This window comes from Orbicella faveolata, unplaced genomic scaffold (genome assembly GCF_042242905.1).
Source record: "Orbicella faveolata isolate gen_17 unplaced genomic scaffold, um_ofav_v1 contig_35, whole genome shotgun sequence".
NCBI classification, from domain to species: domain Eukaryota; kingdom Metazoa; phylum Cnidaria; class Anthozoa; order Scleractinia; family Merulinidae; genus Orbicella; species Orbicella faveolata.
In genome coordinates, this window is record NW_028301564.1 from 18,641,927 (window position 1) to 18,658,315 (window position 16,389).

The window sequence follows — 16,389 nt, forward strand, 5'->3', positions numbered from 1 at the left end:
TCTCCTGGTAAATAAGCTCTTGATTTAACCCTCTCAAGACATCAAGACACGTCTACGACGACGGCCGATTTAGCCGACCATTTGAACCTCTTTTGCATTTGCAATGTGGAGTAGAACTACTAAATAGTTATGTCTTTACAAAGAAAAAGAATAAGAAAAGAAACTAGGGGGAGAGTGTGAAAATGCTGAGTACATACGGTGGACATAATTTCATTGTCAAATAACACAACTTACCTTAAGCTTAGGTATAAACAATATGGCAGCCTCTCCATTCTCTTTCTGTGATCTAATTTACTGGAATTGAGAAAAAGTCACCAGATTCAATATGACTTCTATATTAATATTAATACAGCCTTCATTAATAAGAAAGCTTATTTACTTACCAAGAAGTAAAAAAGTATATTATAATAGTCAAATATCCTTATACACTCAGAAGGTCGAAGCCAAACTCGTCCCTAGGGTCTTCTCCGCGACGATTTTCAAAATGGTGGCTTCCGTCCCGCCATTTTGAAAAGTGGAGAAGGCCCTGGGGATACGCGTGGAAACAACAAAAGTTGGACGATCGATAGGCATTATGGGATGGGTTTTCTTTAGCCTCCCTTCCCTTGAAGCCCTACTACGCTGCTGAGGGAGTCAACCTGAAAAAACCAAAAAACCAGATGTGTTTGCTGTGTTTTGATAAATAAATTCTCGAACTCGTAGCAGTCACTTGAGTTATCCCAAAGAGAAAACTGTGTATCAAACCAGCTTGCGTTCCTTTGCCTTTCCATTAGTTCTGACGCTATATTCTCTCATGCAGTTCCGAGGGGGCGCTCCCTTTAATGGCTTTGGAAAACAGTCCTAAGAAAATACGCGCGCTGATTGGTTTAAAATCATGTTTCTGTTACACAGTATGATTATTCGCTCTCGATTTCGATCGCGTGTCATAGTTCACCACTAAATTTTCTCTAATTCTTATTGGTTTAAATTGATCACGTGACGCGATAATGTTCATCCTCGGAGAGACACTATCAGCCCATAGTGCCCATCCGAGGAAAATACCCGGATGGATAGTACTTGTCCGTGAAAAATTTTCTGTAAACAAGCGAGCTTATAAGAAAATGAACAAGTGAAATTGTAATTAAGTGGGATTTGTTTATTTTCCTTTTTAAATTTTACACTTGGCTTTCACGGCTTTCTTTTAAAAAAAGTTGAAAATAATTTAATATGGTTTTTGAACTGGCGCGCCGAAGAAAATTTAGTGGTGAACAATAAAGACAATAGGGTGTTTATGTCTCGGAACTATTGGTCTGATAGTTGCCCCTTGGAAGTTTGATGTTTTTAAACTAGCATATTTGTTTTGAAACATCAAATTCCGCGGGGCAACTATCAGCCCATAGTTCTTAACTTCGACAGAAACACGCTATTGTTTAAATAGTTGACGAGGGCACAGTCCGAGTCAACTATCGCGCGATAGAAATCGAGAGCAAATAATCTAATTGTTTTAGTATAAATCTCTTAGTCGTTCAAAACTCTAGCTAAATCCTTTTCACTGACACTTCGAAAACGCCAAAAAGCGACCGTGATTTTGTTCATAAGGGCATATGGGTACGCTACTCACTATCTATCACAGGTTATAGTTCACCACTAAATTTTCTCCGATTCTTATTGCTTTAAATTGATCGCATGACGCGGCGATAGTGTTCATCCGTAGCGAGACACTATCAGCCATTATAATTCACCACTAAATTTTCTCCGATTCTTATTGGTTTAAATTGATCACGTGACGCGATAGTGTTCATCCACAGAGTGACACTATCAGCCCATAGTGCCCGTCAGAGGAAAACTATTCTTGGAAAACTGTTCGCTTCTCAGATCAGATAATGTCCTCGGACAAATATTCAAACATATTTTCACTCCAGAGGGCTATTGTTTATACATTTCACAACAAGTTTACTTTTGCTAGTTTTGTTCCAACACTTTTATAAATGTGAGAGGTGGGGGGTAGTCTAATGGTTTGTGTGCTGGACTCTGGATTAAGTAGTCTGAGTTTCATTCCTGTCCAGGATCATGTCCACCTAGGTGGAGAGAGGTACAGCGAAAGTTAAGTGTTAATGTTAATGTCCCTGAATAGCGTGATTTGTTTTGTTAACCCTTATCCACTGGAGAGCGATTTATCTGGTGGATAGCGTTATGCAGCCTTCGTACAACCGACGCCTGATATATATCAACTATAAAAAGTACAAAAACTCCTAACTGTTTCCTTTCCTGCTTGACCACTAGACTTGAATGGAGACCTAACTATCTAGCTTTCTTTTATAAAGTCAAAATTAAGTCACCTTGTAGTTAATAAATTTAAGTTTAAATTTACCTTAAATTTGTTTGTACTTATTGTGTCCTGATTAGCTGTAAAATTTGAATAGACAAATCATCCACATTTTTTAATTTCTGGAACACAAACATTAATTATTCACTTTTTTTGAGTTCTGTTAACTATTTTCCCTTTTTACATTCCCAAATGTTCAGCTTTTTTACTGAATTCCACCACAAAAATCTAGTCTCCTCTACTTCCCTCACAGGGGTGCATATATATCATCTTATGGAACTGTACTGTTAATTTAGATTAATTATTGAATTTATTGGAGTTGTGTAAACTATTTTCCCATTTTTCCAATCCCAAATGCTCAGCATTTTTCACTGATTTCAACTACAAAAATCTAGTCTCTATTACGTCACTGACAAGGGGTGCATATATATCATCTTATGGAATTGTACTAGTTATTTAGATTAATTATTGAATTTGTTGGAGTTGTGTAAACTATCTGTCCCTTTTTATATCAGCCGAACTACCGAGAGAGCACTAGAGAAGCGGAGAGAAACGCTCGTCTGTGGATCGTGTTTTACCCATAATTTCTTTCTGCTTTCGTCATTTCGTCATTTCGTTACTTTATAACAGACCAAAGCATGGTCAACCCTTTGTATGGACCCTACGTACATTGTGGGCTAATATATTATGTTAATAAGTTTTAATTAAGCACTACACATTCAGTGTTTACAGATATAGGTCATACCTACTTACAACTGCTTATGGTTTTTTGATCCAATACCTGGTTCCCGGGTGCCAGTACCCGGGTCCCGGCTTCTAAAAAACCCGGTCGTCCAAAAAATCTCGATACACACTAGATTAAGATTGCGTTTATGTAATTCGTGAACGCAATGATATGAAACATAGATACTATCTTTGTTGTTTTCAGGGAGACGGAAAGAGGGGACACTGTGTTCTATAGCTTATCTGGACATGAGAAAGGCATTCTTATAGACTGTCTTACCTTTTTAAACTAGCGACGAAGTCTTCGACATTATATCACATGTAGGCTAGGCCGCCATTACAGTGCACTACACCTCAGTGTTGGAAAGGTGACCGTTAGTAAGATTTAATGGTGGAGAATTGGGTACTAAATTTGCTTCCAAGCCGGGGAGGAAGCGATGGGTTTAAATAAAAATTCTGCCCGTAAAATGGCCTATTCTTCCGGCTAGCAGCCAATCATTCTGTTCTTATCGCCTTTAGCAAAGTATCTGAAAAGTTTGGTTGCTTTTACTACTGTACTGACCTCCAGGCGGAGAGCGACACTCTACAACATGTTGGTTCATGCTGTGCTTGTTGTGGAAAAAGAAATGAACTTCGGTGTGTGGGTCAGTTTCAGTTCGCGTATGATTTTTCCTTTTCTCGATTCCCCAGTTTTAATCTCAATACGCTCATTTAATTTGTTGTTGTTGTTGTTGTTGTTGTTGTTGTTGTTGCTGTTTTGTTTTTAATTGATTCGATGCACCGTGACAATCAGAGTAATGCCGCTGTTCGTGGTGCGGAAAGTGTATTTTATTATTCGTTGTTCAATTTCTAAGTTTTTTTCCAACAGGATGGCATTTCCTCTTTCAAAGTTTAAGAATAGTAGATGGTTCGGTCTTTTACCAGGTAGGGAATTTGCCTCTTAAAAAAGTCTGCATAATTAAGCATACTAAGAAGAGCAATTTTATTATTAAAAGAGGCCTGATTTTTAGCTTTAAGGCCCCGGCCACACTACGCTTAGAAATTTGAAAACGCAACTTTATGTCTACGGTTAGTTGTGCCGTCCACAATAATCCGGACCGAAAACGCAGCTTGTGGAAGATACTCTTCAAACTGGAGGAATTTTAAGACGCCGCGCTTTGCGTCTTAGTGTGGACGGAGGACATATTGAAAACTGAGGTTTTCGAAAACGATGACGTCTTAATTACTCTCAAGGCTGCACTCAAGCTTTTCTATCGCCGGTGACTATTGCGTCATCAAATTTATCCGGTGTGGTGTCGACGGAAAACGTTTTCAAAATTGTCTGGCGTATCTGGACTAGCATCCCATCCAGGGAGGAGTAGAAATACTCCTAGTCGCTTCATGCCACAGAAGCCACAGATAAGCGCCGATCTGACGCGTCACTTGGCTCTTATGCAGACTTTACCTTAGTGTGGACGCGGCTTAGGTGACTCCCTAGGGTTTAACAACCGTACATACGCTGAGGAAGCGTGGTGGCCTCCGGATCGTGCGTTCCGGGTTCGAGCACTGGCCAGGGACATGGTGTTGTGTTCTTGGGCAAAGGCACTCTCATAATGCTTCTCTCCACCCAGGTGTATAAATGAGTACCGGCGAATTTAATGTCGGGGTAACCCTGCGATGGACTGGCATTCCGTCCATCGATCGGATTTAATGAATTATGGTAATTTTGAAAGATTTCACCCCAGTAATTTCAATCACAAATAAAACCACATAAACGGTGAAAACGCATTTGTTTGGACATTGTGCATTCACATGTAGAGACGATTGTAAAACACTATTTCATCAGTGCTTATTACACTTGAAACGATTGAGAAATCTGGCTATAAAACCGGCTTATAAAATATAACACTAGCGCTCACAGCCCGATGAAAGATTACTCCTATAGAGCCACCTTAAGAATAAAACCACTTATAATATTTATATGCTAATAACAAGATTTATTCTTGTAAGAGAGGATTTGCTGCTTCTATTTAAAAGCACAGGGAAAGAAGGGTAAGAAAGGCTGCACGTTAATATTCAAATTTTAATTTGGCATCGTGGTTTTGAAATTCTTTAGTGAAAAGCAGTCAGTTTTTGAGCTCATAATTGAGGAAAACAAATTGCGAACTGCGAGCAAATTCGATTGGGCAGCAAGCAGTGATAAAAGAGTGTTAGTTTTGCGTTCGAAATCAGTCTGACACTCTTTAATTTGTGATATTCAGTCAGATACTGAGTGCTAATCAGTTTTAATTGGGCAAGATGGAATAAAACCTCTATATTAAAATGCCGTTGAATTTCGTTATTCAATGCAGATAAAAGCTGTAGCCTCTGTAGGCTGTAGCCTACAGATAAAAAGCTGTAGCCTTTGCTCGATAACACCGCGCAGCATGGTTACAGACCGGATTGATAAGACCCACGTTGACATGATTGATAGCTAATATAAAAACTCTTCCAAGCTGTTTCTTAAGTAATGGAAAATAACTTTTGAACTTGACCTACTTTTCTTATACTTCCTGGATTATTTTTTGTTGTTTTACGGTAAATTTCTCGCAAGCTGATTAACGTAAAGGTAAGTGTTTTCGTTATAAACTGTGGCAAGAAGTTTTGACTTATTATTTACAAAAATTATAAATGAGAAAATGAGTTTCTCAAGATACGGCAACTTCTCTGATTACTATAGCTGTCAAATACTACTACAGGGATAATATAGTACCAAGAGATCAGGATTTAAGAAGGATTTACATTAACAACAACAACAACAACAACCTTTTGGTGGTTACTCGACTGAGGCACAGCGCCCAGATTCTTCTTGGTGCACCCTTAAGTATTTGGTTTAAGTCTAGTTACTCTCGCCGATCTTTGAATTCTTAGGAAAGCCTTTATGAAGTTCCGTGATCATGTAAGTGTTCGTTACTTACTGCTAATCAAACTGATTTATCTTGTTCCGTCCATCATGGGACATCGTGGCTCTGTATTGATATTTCTTGTTATAAAGATACCCTTATAAATGGTTCTTTAAATGCCCTAAAATAGATTACCTGAAGAACTCGAGGTCAGTGACACTAAGCTCTCAGGATGCATCTTCTAGATATCTCGATCCATTTCAGTTACGTTTGAACGTTCCATGTATTCTGATTAGCTAATAACCTAGGCCTTTCTAAAAATTTCAGAAAGTATTAGCAATCTAGACTGTCTCGATGCATTCCAGATTCTGTTGAAATAGTGTTTACCATGGTCTTGTTTCCATGAAGGCAGAACTCTTCCTATGTAGTTATATATTTCTACCAGGTTTTAGGACAATTCGAACACGGCGCATAAACTTGAAGCAAATACATGGATTCACTATGCAATGACACAACGACAAAAAAACCACGAACTGACTAAATATTTTAAAACCTAAACTGCAATGTGGAATTGAACTTGCAAAGTGAAGAATAAGAAGCTGATAGGCAATGAAAGGTAGCCAACACAACGCAAAGGCCAACGCAATCATTACAGACATCTTTAGTAGTTTTTTATTCCTTTTAGCGCGTCGTTGATTGGCGATGCAAGTACGAGATTGCGCCAATTTATCACTTCTTAGCTTTACCAAAATGAGAGCCTGAAGTATGGACACTGTTATCAGCGGCACAATCAGAACAGTGACTAGTAAAGCAGTATAGTAGCGGGTATGTGTTGACTCGTGATTAAAGTGCGGCTCCCAGTTTGTAATACAAAGAGTTTGCCCATTTGTGGTCTCCAAGCGGAAAGTGTAGAAATATGGAGAGTGAATTGCCATTGCTACAATCCAAGTGGAAAGGATGAGAAGCCGTCGCTTTTTAACAGTGATTTGAATATATGTTGCTGGCAACACAACTGCAATCAGCCTGTCAGCAGCAACAAAAATCAAGGACAGAGTAGACACAGCAATGGTAACATCCGTGACAAAAGTGCAGATCTTACAGAGAACATGTCCAATCCATCCATGGAGTTGAAAGGCTGGCGAGCCTTTGATGTGAGCTACCATCTCGCGAGGGAAGTGAAATATGGAATACAAGAGATCTGAAGCAGCTATGTTGGTTATTATAAGGCCCATCCTGATATTGGATTTTACGGACGCGTAAATAAGTAGAGAATTTCCAGTGAGCGAAGCAAGCAGGAGGACACTGTATATAGTGGTATAGCTTATCCTGACGGCCACAAAGTCAATGGGAAGAAAACACGTTCCGTTGGCACCACTCTGGCCTTTGAATTGCTCATCATCTGTTGAGCTGTTGTTGGCGAACATTGCAATCGAAATCGGAACTTTGCGGAATATGAGCAAGTTCTATCTATCAGTGACGGCTGTAATAAAGATATGGCTTCACGTTTCGTTACATTTGTAGTCTAATGCTCTGTGAAGTACAGCTGATATACATTGGACAACATCGGGTAAAGTTGCATGACTGCGGAAGTCTGATAAGAACCGATATTGACAGGATTTTCTTCAGCAGCTGAAAACTATATCAAGAAAAAGACAACTTTAAAAATGATGAACAAACACTGTACAATTACATTGTTTTCAATGCTGATCTGCCGACGGAAAAGAGAGTCTATTTTAGCCAGTAAGGAACTGAAGAAAATCTTGAATCTTTTTGGAAAATCGCAACTTTGATTTCCTCATGCGTTAATATTCTAATTGTTAATGGGCTATAATAGCTAGGTTGATGGGTGGATGGACTTTCTTTTCACTTTAGCTGTTTCTTCATTTCCAGTTCCGTCAGCTTGCTAAGTGGGAACTCAAACCAAAGTGAAATCATGTTAATTTAGATGTAAATTACAAGCTATATTCAATATTTGCAATTATATAGCATGAAATGTAAGCGCGGCCGCAGCATTGTAAGATTTCACGCGATGGTCTATTTTGACTTCTCGAAATTAGCATTAACTCTCCGTTTGACATGGAATTTGGCCCACTGAAACAGTCGGATACTGAGTAATCATGAATATAATTGGACAAGATGGGTTAAAAACTCTACTAACTTGCTATGAATTTAATTAGACGAGATGGCTAAGACCAAAAAACCTCAGGTAGCACTTTACTCAATGAAAGAGCAATGTTGCTGCGGGGGACTAATAAAACCTACGTCGACATAATTGAGGACTCGTTAAAATTGACGCTCTTCCAACCTGCTTCTAGAGTGAGGAAAAGTTAGTTAGTATTTGAACTTCCACTCGTTTTATTTATTTATTTTTTTTAAATTTTGATTTGTTTTTATTCTTACACCATTTTCACCGCGCAGGCTGGGTATATTAAAAATAAAAGAACGGTTTTGTATACCTGTGGAATGCAACAATTTTTTTTATATTTTTCTATATTTTCATTTCCTCCATTCCGTGTTCGAAGAAGAAGAAGAAGAAGAGGAAGAAGAAGAAGAAGAAGAAGAAGAAAAAGAAGAAGGAAGAGAACAACAACAACAACAACAACAACAACAACAACAACAACAAAAAGAAGATGATGATGATGAGTTTTCATTTTCGCACAGTCAAACAACAGCCAGCAGGATTATTCCAGCTTCAAGTCCGACCAATTTTGTTTTCAGCTCCAAGGGCTATGTAAGGCAGCTGTTATAGTTATATAAGTTAACCTATATGCATCATTATTGCTTTAGTTTCTGTTTGCGGTGAAGGTCACCACCTGGCTGATCACTTCGTCACCATTACAGGTCTTTTAGCCAATACACTGGCTGGCTAATAAGAAGTTTGTGTAAAGACCTCAAAAATATTACGAACGTCTTTAGAAAGTAGGATCCTTAATAGGTGTATGGGTTTGTAGGGTTAATTAATGGCTTAATGGTGTAATGGCTATGTAGCTGATCATGAAGCTGATGGTCAAGTGGTTTTCCTTTAATTTTAGCAAAACAAATGATTTATTGCTTGACGTTTAGATGTCGCCATGAGGCCATTGCTTTTAGAGTTTGCAAATGAAGGACGACTTTCATTTATGTCTGTCAATGCGCTCCTGCAGCTGCCCATGAGTATACCCCACATATCCTGCATCACCACAAGCTCGAACATAATGGTCGAATACCACCGGGTCTTGTACAACAGTTTTACGTGCTTGCGACATGTTCCAGCAAATTTGATTACCTCATTAAAGAGATGCTAAACATAAGCAATCTAGAACTAGAACTAAACGTGTAAACTGAAAACTGACTCAACTTACGCTAAAGTGATAGTTTAGCAATTTATTTAGTATGTAAATTTCAGCTGGAGCCTGCCTTCATATTCGCTTTGTGATACTTTATCTGCTCTTTATAACGGCGTCATGCATGACAACACCGAAGCGATAAATAGAAATTACAATAGAGAGCAATAAATTTTCCCGTTATATTAAATTTTTCCTTTTGGCTAGGGACTGATAGGGTCTCTTAATCCTGAGTTTTGCAATCCGGAATCCAGCTCTAGGTAAAGAAATCCAAGTTGCTGAAGTCCACTCAAAAATGTAACAGGAAAGTTACTCATTTTTATGGGCAGATGTGTTGCAAGGATTCGAGTTATGAGGGTCTCCATAGGAAAGCGGTAGCTTTGCTTCGTTTTTTAAAGGTATAAATTGAAATGATTTTTGAATAAAATCGACATGTGGTTATGTTGGATTCTTTGTAGTCTGCTGCCTTCTCCGGGCGATTTAAGTAATTTCGGTGAGCCTTTAGACCTCACTTAGGACTGGAAACTCCGCAAAGAAACGTCTCTGGCACCCAGGATAGACACCTTTCCAACCCTCTGCACTCTGCACTCTTTCTAACTTCCTAATACTTCTGCTTAACAACTAAAAATAAGAAGTTAATTTAGATATTTGACCAAAAGAGTAACTATCTGCTTATATTTGGTATTCGTAGTAGCTTTGCTGATCAGGGTTGAACGATATTTTTTTCATTTTTGGGAAAGAAACCAGTAGACAGTTTGCTTCGGCCTACAGGTTTCAGATAAACTCGTATTTAAAGAGAGTGTACAGAAATCCCACAGCACACCATATTTGTGTCAGTTTATGTCAATGGATGTGAAAGTTCATAAATATGCATGTGGGATGTGCTTGCAGACTCAAGAAATTTACGAAAGAGCTGAACTCAGAATCCGTGTATAGAAAAATCCCTAACATGTCAATTAATGGACACAATTTAAGGTCTATTAAGTAGAGGCGTTCAAAACAGGCATTAGTTTAGAGCATTAAGAGCTAGTGAAAAACGAAGTCCTTTAAAGGCCAAAGAAGATATTTTTCAGTTAGCTTGTGCGTAGAGGGAGAGGATAATCCACAGAAACGTAAATTATCTACAATTTGTTTTGCATGGGAAAACTGACACTCAGCACAGGTGTACACTCATTCATGGCAAGAGATTATCAAGGTAAGAGAGTGAATCCCCCATATAGGCTCTCTAACTAAGGTAATCCCTCTTAAGTTATTTTTAGACATTGTACCCAGTTCTTCCTCGGATATCACGCGCGTGTTGCGTGGATTTTTTCGTGGAGGATCTGTTTACATATGTCGTTTAGTTTTGTTTCAAAGCAAAGGAAAACCTCCAACGCTGCGGGGATGTCTTCTTTGATATTTTGATTACAAGCAAGGGAGCTTCGGCTCTCGGTATGTTTTAATACATTTCGAAACTTTAATAGGAGTTTAAATAAGAGACGGATGTCCCTTGCACAAACAATAACAACCGAATGAACGGCAGAGAAATGTTTAGACAAGCGAGTGCAAAGCAGACAAACCCCCAAACACAAGCTAGGCAACCAAAGAAACAGATGGTTGAAAGTGCAGGCAGACGCTAGCGCTCGCTGCCCAAGTAGCAAAAAAGCAGTTAAAGCAGCAACGGCAACAACGCCAAAGGCAACGTCGATTAAAAAGCGACTTAAGAGGCTGTCTGTAAAAACTGACCACTGATTTTACTTCGAAAATTCGATTTTTCTCACAAGCTGGGATTTCGAAGCCCTTACCTAGTCAATCACTAAAATGAGTCTTATTTGATTAAAAATTCTAATTGAACTTTTCCAGGATTGATTGCAGTTCGGTCCGCTCGACACAAGTTGCATGCCCGCCGTAACTGGAAAAATAGTACATATTGCCGGCGCTCTCAAAAATTAATATTCGCTCTAAAGCCCCAATTCTTTTTTCCAACTATAGATATATCGTAGCAGTTTGTTTAGCCGTGTTGCAATTATAATTCAATGTCGTTCCTTGGTCTGTTCCTCAGTGGTCGGTTTTTACAGAGACAGCCTCTTAATTGCTCAATGATTGGATTTCCTAAAGTAAACCTCATAAAGGGGCTACACTTAAAAGAAATGAGTAACAAAGTCTTGAAGATTCGAGAAAACAAGTTTAGCTAGGAGCGGTTTAGCTCAGTTAACAGCACTGAATTGTACATACCCTCTTCTTCTTCGTCGTCGTTGTCGTTCTTAAAAACGAAAGGGCCTGTTGACGCATGATAAATCTTAGTTTCATCGACTTCATCACTAAGTGAACGCCTTTTTCTCGCGTTAGGGTCACAGTCAACAACAGAAAGACACTGACACATTAAATTATTAGCATTTGCCAGGCAAACTCTGAGATCGCAGTGGAAGTAAACCAGTTCACCTTCCTCAGCACCATAGTACCTGAAGGTCCGGATGGAGAATGTCTCGGCTACACTGTCATTGGCGCAAGTATACGACAAAGATTCGGACGTGTCTTCACTCACATTATCGTTGCCGCAGTGGGTTTGAAAAAAAAAAACAAAGAAGATTACAGTGGACTTAAGTTGTTACGGTGACCAATGACCGTCCATCAAAAATGTGGTCGTGATAACAGAGCAGACGATGGGTTTAATCTGACTTTTTTCTTGAAGCCAAATAAAGCATCTGATATAATAACTGAAGAGATCAGTGTGAAAAAGATAGGGTTCTAGTTTTTTTTTTTTTTTTTTGCTTTATAGTTAGTGCCCATTGTCTTTTATGCGTCACAGTTCAGAAGGAAGTCGAGAAAAGAGGACGGACAAAAAAGAACATGATTGCGTTGGGTGAGGGAAAAAGAGAGGCCCGGCCAGAGTGGCACTCTTGGGGTGAGGTGCATGGTACAGCACAAAAACAGGAGCCTTTGATGGGCCAATGTTAAAGCCTTATTACGCACCACTTGACGCCCAACCTCGTTTTCAGGGTCTCTCTTCTTGAAGGCAAGAAGAAGAGAGATCCTAGGAGCTAGGCCACTTTGTGCGAAGTGAACTTATAGTGTCCTTCCTGGATGATGAAACACAGAATGAATATATGTACTTACCCGTCTTTTATCAAACTAATTTTGTCTTGGAATGGGTTTCGTTCGGCGCTCCTTGATGACCAACAGTGTACAGGAAAAAGGTCAAGGTTAGGTGCAGCGCTTTTAGTCTCTACCGTCGCCTTGAAATACAAAGTCTTGCCCAGCTCAACTGGGTTAGGGACATCATCAGTAAAATTACGGACAAAGAAAGCTTCAATTCTAAAGGTGAAGAATACATTGCCTGATAGAAACAAATAGAAGAAACAATTGGATAGAATTTTGTTGATATAAAGAAGTGACTATTTCTAGCATCGCAATCTGATTCACAGAAATCCAGGTTAATATTTGACGATGATCACCTGACCCTCATTATTGTTACTTTCTAGTTGGCATTATGTCGACGCAGGGGCCATAATCGGGAACGTAGACCGTAAGCGCGCGCTATTTCTAGTATTGGGGCTGCCGTTATGATATGGGACAATTTTTCTATTTTAGAACAAATTGCGCCATCGCATGCGGCATACGTGCATACATGCTGCGAGGATTTTTGCTGATGTCGGGCGGGGGAAATGGTGTCCAAAATTCCTGAAATGTTTGATGGCAATATAAATGTTGTCTACTTTTATTCATCAGCGGAAATATTCGAATCGGTCGCTGGTTGAACGGAGTTTGTTTACGATAACTCAGCACGCCGTTGCAAACGTCAGCTAATATTCGTGCTTCCAGCTTAGAAAACTGTAAATAAATTATACTTTGAGAAATTAGCTTTTGTGCTTAAACATGACCAGTAAATGTGAAAATGTTCAGCATGAGGTTTGAAGGCAAATGCAAATATTCTAGTCCTGTTAAACCTGTGAGTCTACGGAAACTGCACCGTCACGCAACGTATCAACAAATCATGGTTTATAGAGGGGACCTCAACTTGCTAACCATAAATACATAGGAAAATACTGGACTTTGTCATTATGATATATCTGTCCGTAAAACTTCGGTTGTTGATATAAAAATGCTGATTTTAACTGCCGACGGGAGTTGAAAGTATTAAAATCATTCAAGTATAAATTTAATTCCGACAGTTGCAGACTGCGCGGCGCCACATTGTTTACCAGAAGTTCATTTTCCGCGGAAATTGTCGGGATTTTCAGCTGATCAAAGCAATTTCAATGTGACATAATTTAAATATGTAATTGCAGACAGCTCTGTCTGAGAACTGGACCTTTGTACGATTGTTCCTTATTCATCCAAGAATTTCAAGCACGTACAAACAGAAAGCGAATGTTTACCCACCTCATAACAAATGGCGCGTCAAAAATAAATTCAGCGGAGAGTGTCTCAAACGCTAAGACCTAAGGCCTAATGTTCCCTCCGAATCTCAAAAACAAGTCAAAATTCGCCAAAAAAACAACAGCCGTTAACAGTAATCACACTAATGGCCGCCGCACAAAAACCCTCAACCTCGCGATCGTTCGCAGGGTCCTCTCTCTTGCTAGAGGAACCCAGTTTACACGCCAAGTAGAAACCACGTGACAAACACTTTGCTCTCGTACACAAATAAACGAATAAATAAACCTTACATTAACCTTACAAAATTAACCTTACATTTCACTGGTTCCAGCCTATCACAATGAAGTAATGTTCTCAGTCATAAAAACAATAACTGGCCTTGAACTTGGCAACCTTGTTAATTTCAGATCTGTATTCAGTTTGTGAGTTATTTCCTCCTCACGGCTTATTTCTATCACTACCAATATCGTGTGATCAATTGCAGTATTGAGGACACCTGCACCTGCGAGAAATTTATCACCAAAAAAGAGAGAAGAATTGTTTCAAAGCTTTGCCCTTGATGAAACAATTTCATTTACATTTACATGACGGTAGGATCTACGTAAGAAATAATTTGTAACCGCCAGAATGGGAGTCACGGTTGGCTGTTAAACGATTTCAACAGCGCTCACTGAGTGCAAGCTTGAACCTCCTTCCCCCTTTCCCCTTCCCTCTTCCTCCACAAAGCTTGCCACTGTCTTTTTCTGATTTTCATATTTGCAAAACACAGAACAGGTGGTCATAAACATACATCTGGCCTGCACCACTGTGTTTACCCCTTTTTACGATGATTTCAAGGATGTATTTGATGCTCCTAGGAAGTTGTTGTGATGACGAAGTACAATCCGGTAGGGGAAGTCAATCGTAAGACACTGTCCCTTTACCAAATGTCGCCTTGCATGAAGGATTATTTTGTAATCGCCAGTCAGTTTCATTCCACCACGAAAGATCATCTACGTTGGTGATGGTTATATCGACCGTGTGATTGTTGTGACAAGTGACTTTGCCAACAGGGCCCACAGGAGCAGAATGGTTCGCGCCTGAAAATAAGAAAAGGTAAAGTAAAGGTTAGGGACTCGTTCGGAACATAGTGTCCCATAGCCCGGGAGCTCCCCTCGATTCCCGTAGCATGATGAGACGTCTGCAGAGTATTTCTCCAGGGGTGACTCCCATATACCTTAAAGGGGTTAAAAAAGCGGTTTTTCTCTCTTAGGGTGTTAAGCCTCAAAAGGTCCACAGCGGGAGCTTTCGTTTCGCGTTTTGTTTATTATGAACAACTTATATTAAACGAGTAGAATGTATTCGAAGCAATCTTCTTTATTGCTGTTTTAAAAAGTCATGAAAGTGTCATTTAATGTGTCGTTTTAAAATTGGTACCTTTAAAGGGTGAAAAACATTTCAAGCCGCGTCCAAAAAACAGGAACTTGGTACCTCTTAGGGGTGCTTTTCAAAACTTTCGACGAGCACCCGCGTCCCTTTTATATGGGAGTCCCCCGGGATATTTTTATTCCCCCCCCCTTCACCTAGATAGAGATATTTACTTGAAGACACGTCACATGATAAAATTCTTGATCCCTAATGGGAGTTGAACCCCCGACCTTCAATGCAGATCCCGTTCAGTTGAAGCCGCCTTCTAAACTATGGGAAACCAGTGAGCAAGGCTATAATCTGTGAGCAACGGAAAGAGAAATGCATACGTATACTCGTCCTCAGAGGCCGCACTAGCTCCTCTTGGTCAGGAAGGCGCGGCCTCTGGAGACGGATATGAGAGTGACGGATCTAGATCTGAATTTTTATCAATGACCATCAATAGGGCTTGAACGTCATTTATAACTCTGCACTACTGATCTGGTTTACTACATATAAGACGAAGGATTGACGCTGCTTAAAGGCAACTGAATGAGCCTGTGTTCCATTTGCATTTGATTGCCAAAAAGTCAAACATCTCGTCTTTGATAAGTTAATAAAGATGGTGAATTTTAAGCTCGGTAATGAAATGTGAAGGTGAATTAATCAACATGACACGAGCGTGGGACAAAGAAATTTAAAAACTTATCACTACTCACGATGAATTCGATAGCGTTGATCCTAGCAGTATGCAGGACACCTGTCATATATGAACTCAGTTAAATGACCTTGCTCTCCATGAGTTCTCCTAGCTCAGTGGATAGAGCGCCCGCCCGGTGTTCGGGAGGTCATGGGTTCGATTCCTGTCTGGGACTCAGAATTTTTCTTTGTCCCACGCTCGTGTCATGTTGATTAATTCACCTTCACATCTCGTCTTTGTGATCTTCAACATGACATATTGGTAGATAGTGCTACAATTTGAACGTCATAACTATTTCGAGCCTTAGCATATTCACTTAAACCGATCCACCATTCCTGTTATCAGATTTCAGGCATGTGTTGTGACACTAGTGTAAAAGAAAACCTTTAGTTACCTTCCACAAGCTGGCGGGCAAGAGCTGATATCACCAACAAAATGAGCTTCTTCATACTTTCCTGTTAAACAACAAAAACAACAAATAAAAGCGTTCTCACTTTCATAGAAATAAGTCTACTTTAATACAGACCCCGCTCGTCGCCAGCTCGCCGTTTTCGATCGTCCCCACTGACCGATAGCCTGGACCAGGCTATCCCGGAAAGAACGCAATTTCATGATCATTCATCAGTGACACAGTATATTCCAGATCAATTACGCGAAATGAATGTAATTTCCTGTGAGATGAATGAAAAAATGTACATTCATCGCGGAAATAATCAAGCTCAGAAAAATGTC

The 16,389-nt window shown here is 39.6% G+C and overlaps 2 protein-coding genes across 2 annotated transcripts; both read right to left on the reverse strand.

The window, feature by feature from the left end:
* Positions 1-5,564: 5,564 nt before the first annotated feature.
* LOC149103614 (QRFP-like peptide receptor) lies at positions 5,565-7,374 on the reverse strand. The gene has a single exon (XM_089274085.1). It carries the CDS (start codon positions 7,311-7,313, stop codon positions 6,318-6,320), a length of 996 nt encoding a protein of 331 aa, XP_089130211.1. The 5' UTR covers positions 7,314-7,374; the 3' UTR covers positions 5,565-6,317.
* Positions 7,375-11,382: 4,008 nt separating this feature from the next.
* LOC149103615 (uncharacterized) lies at positions 11,383-16,106 on the reverse strand. The gene is made up of 4 exons (XM_089273307.1): positions 16,052-16,106; positions 14,495-14,650; positions 12,309-12,528; positions 11,383-11,752 (listed from the first exon to the last, which is right to left on the reverse strand). Exons 1-4 carry the CDS (start codon positions 16,104-16,106, stop codon positions 11,383-11,385), a joined length of 801 nt encoding a protein of 266 aa, XP_089129433.1.
* Between the last annotated feature and the right edge of the window lie 283 nt (positions 16,107-16,389).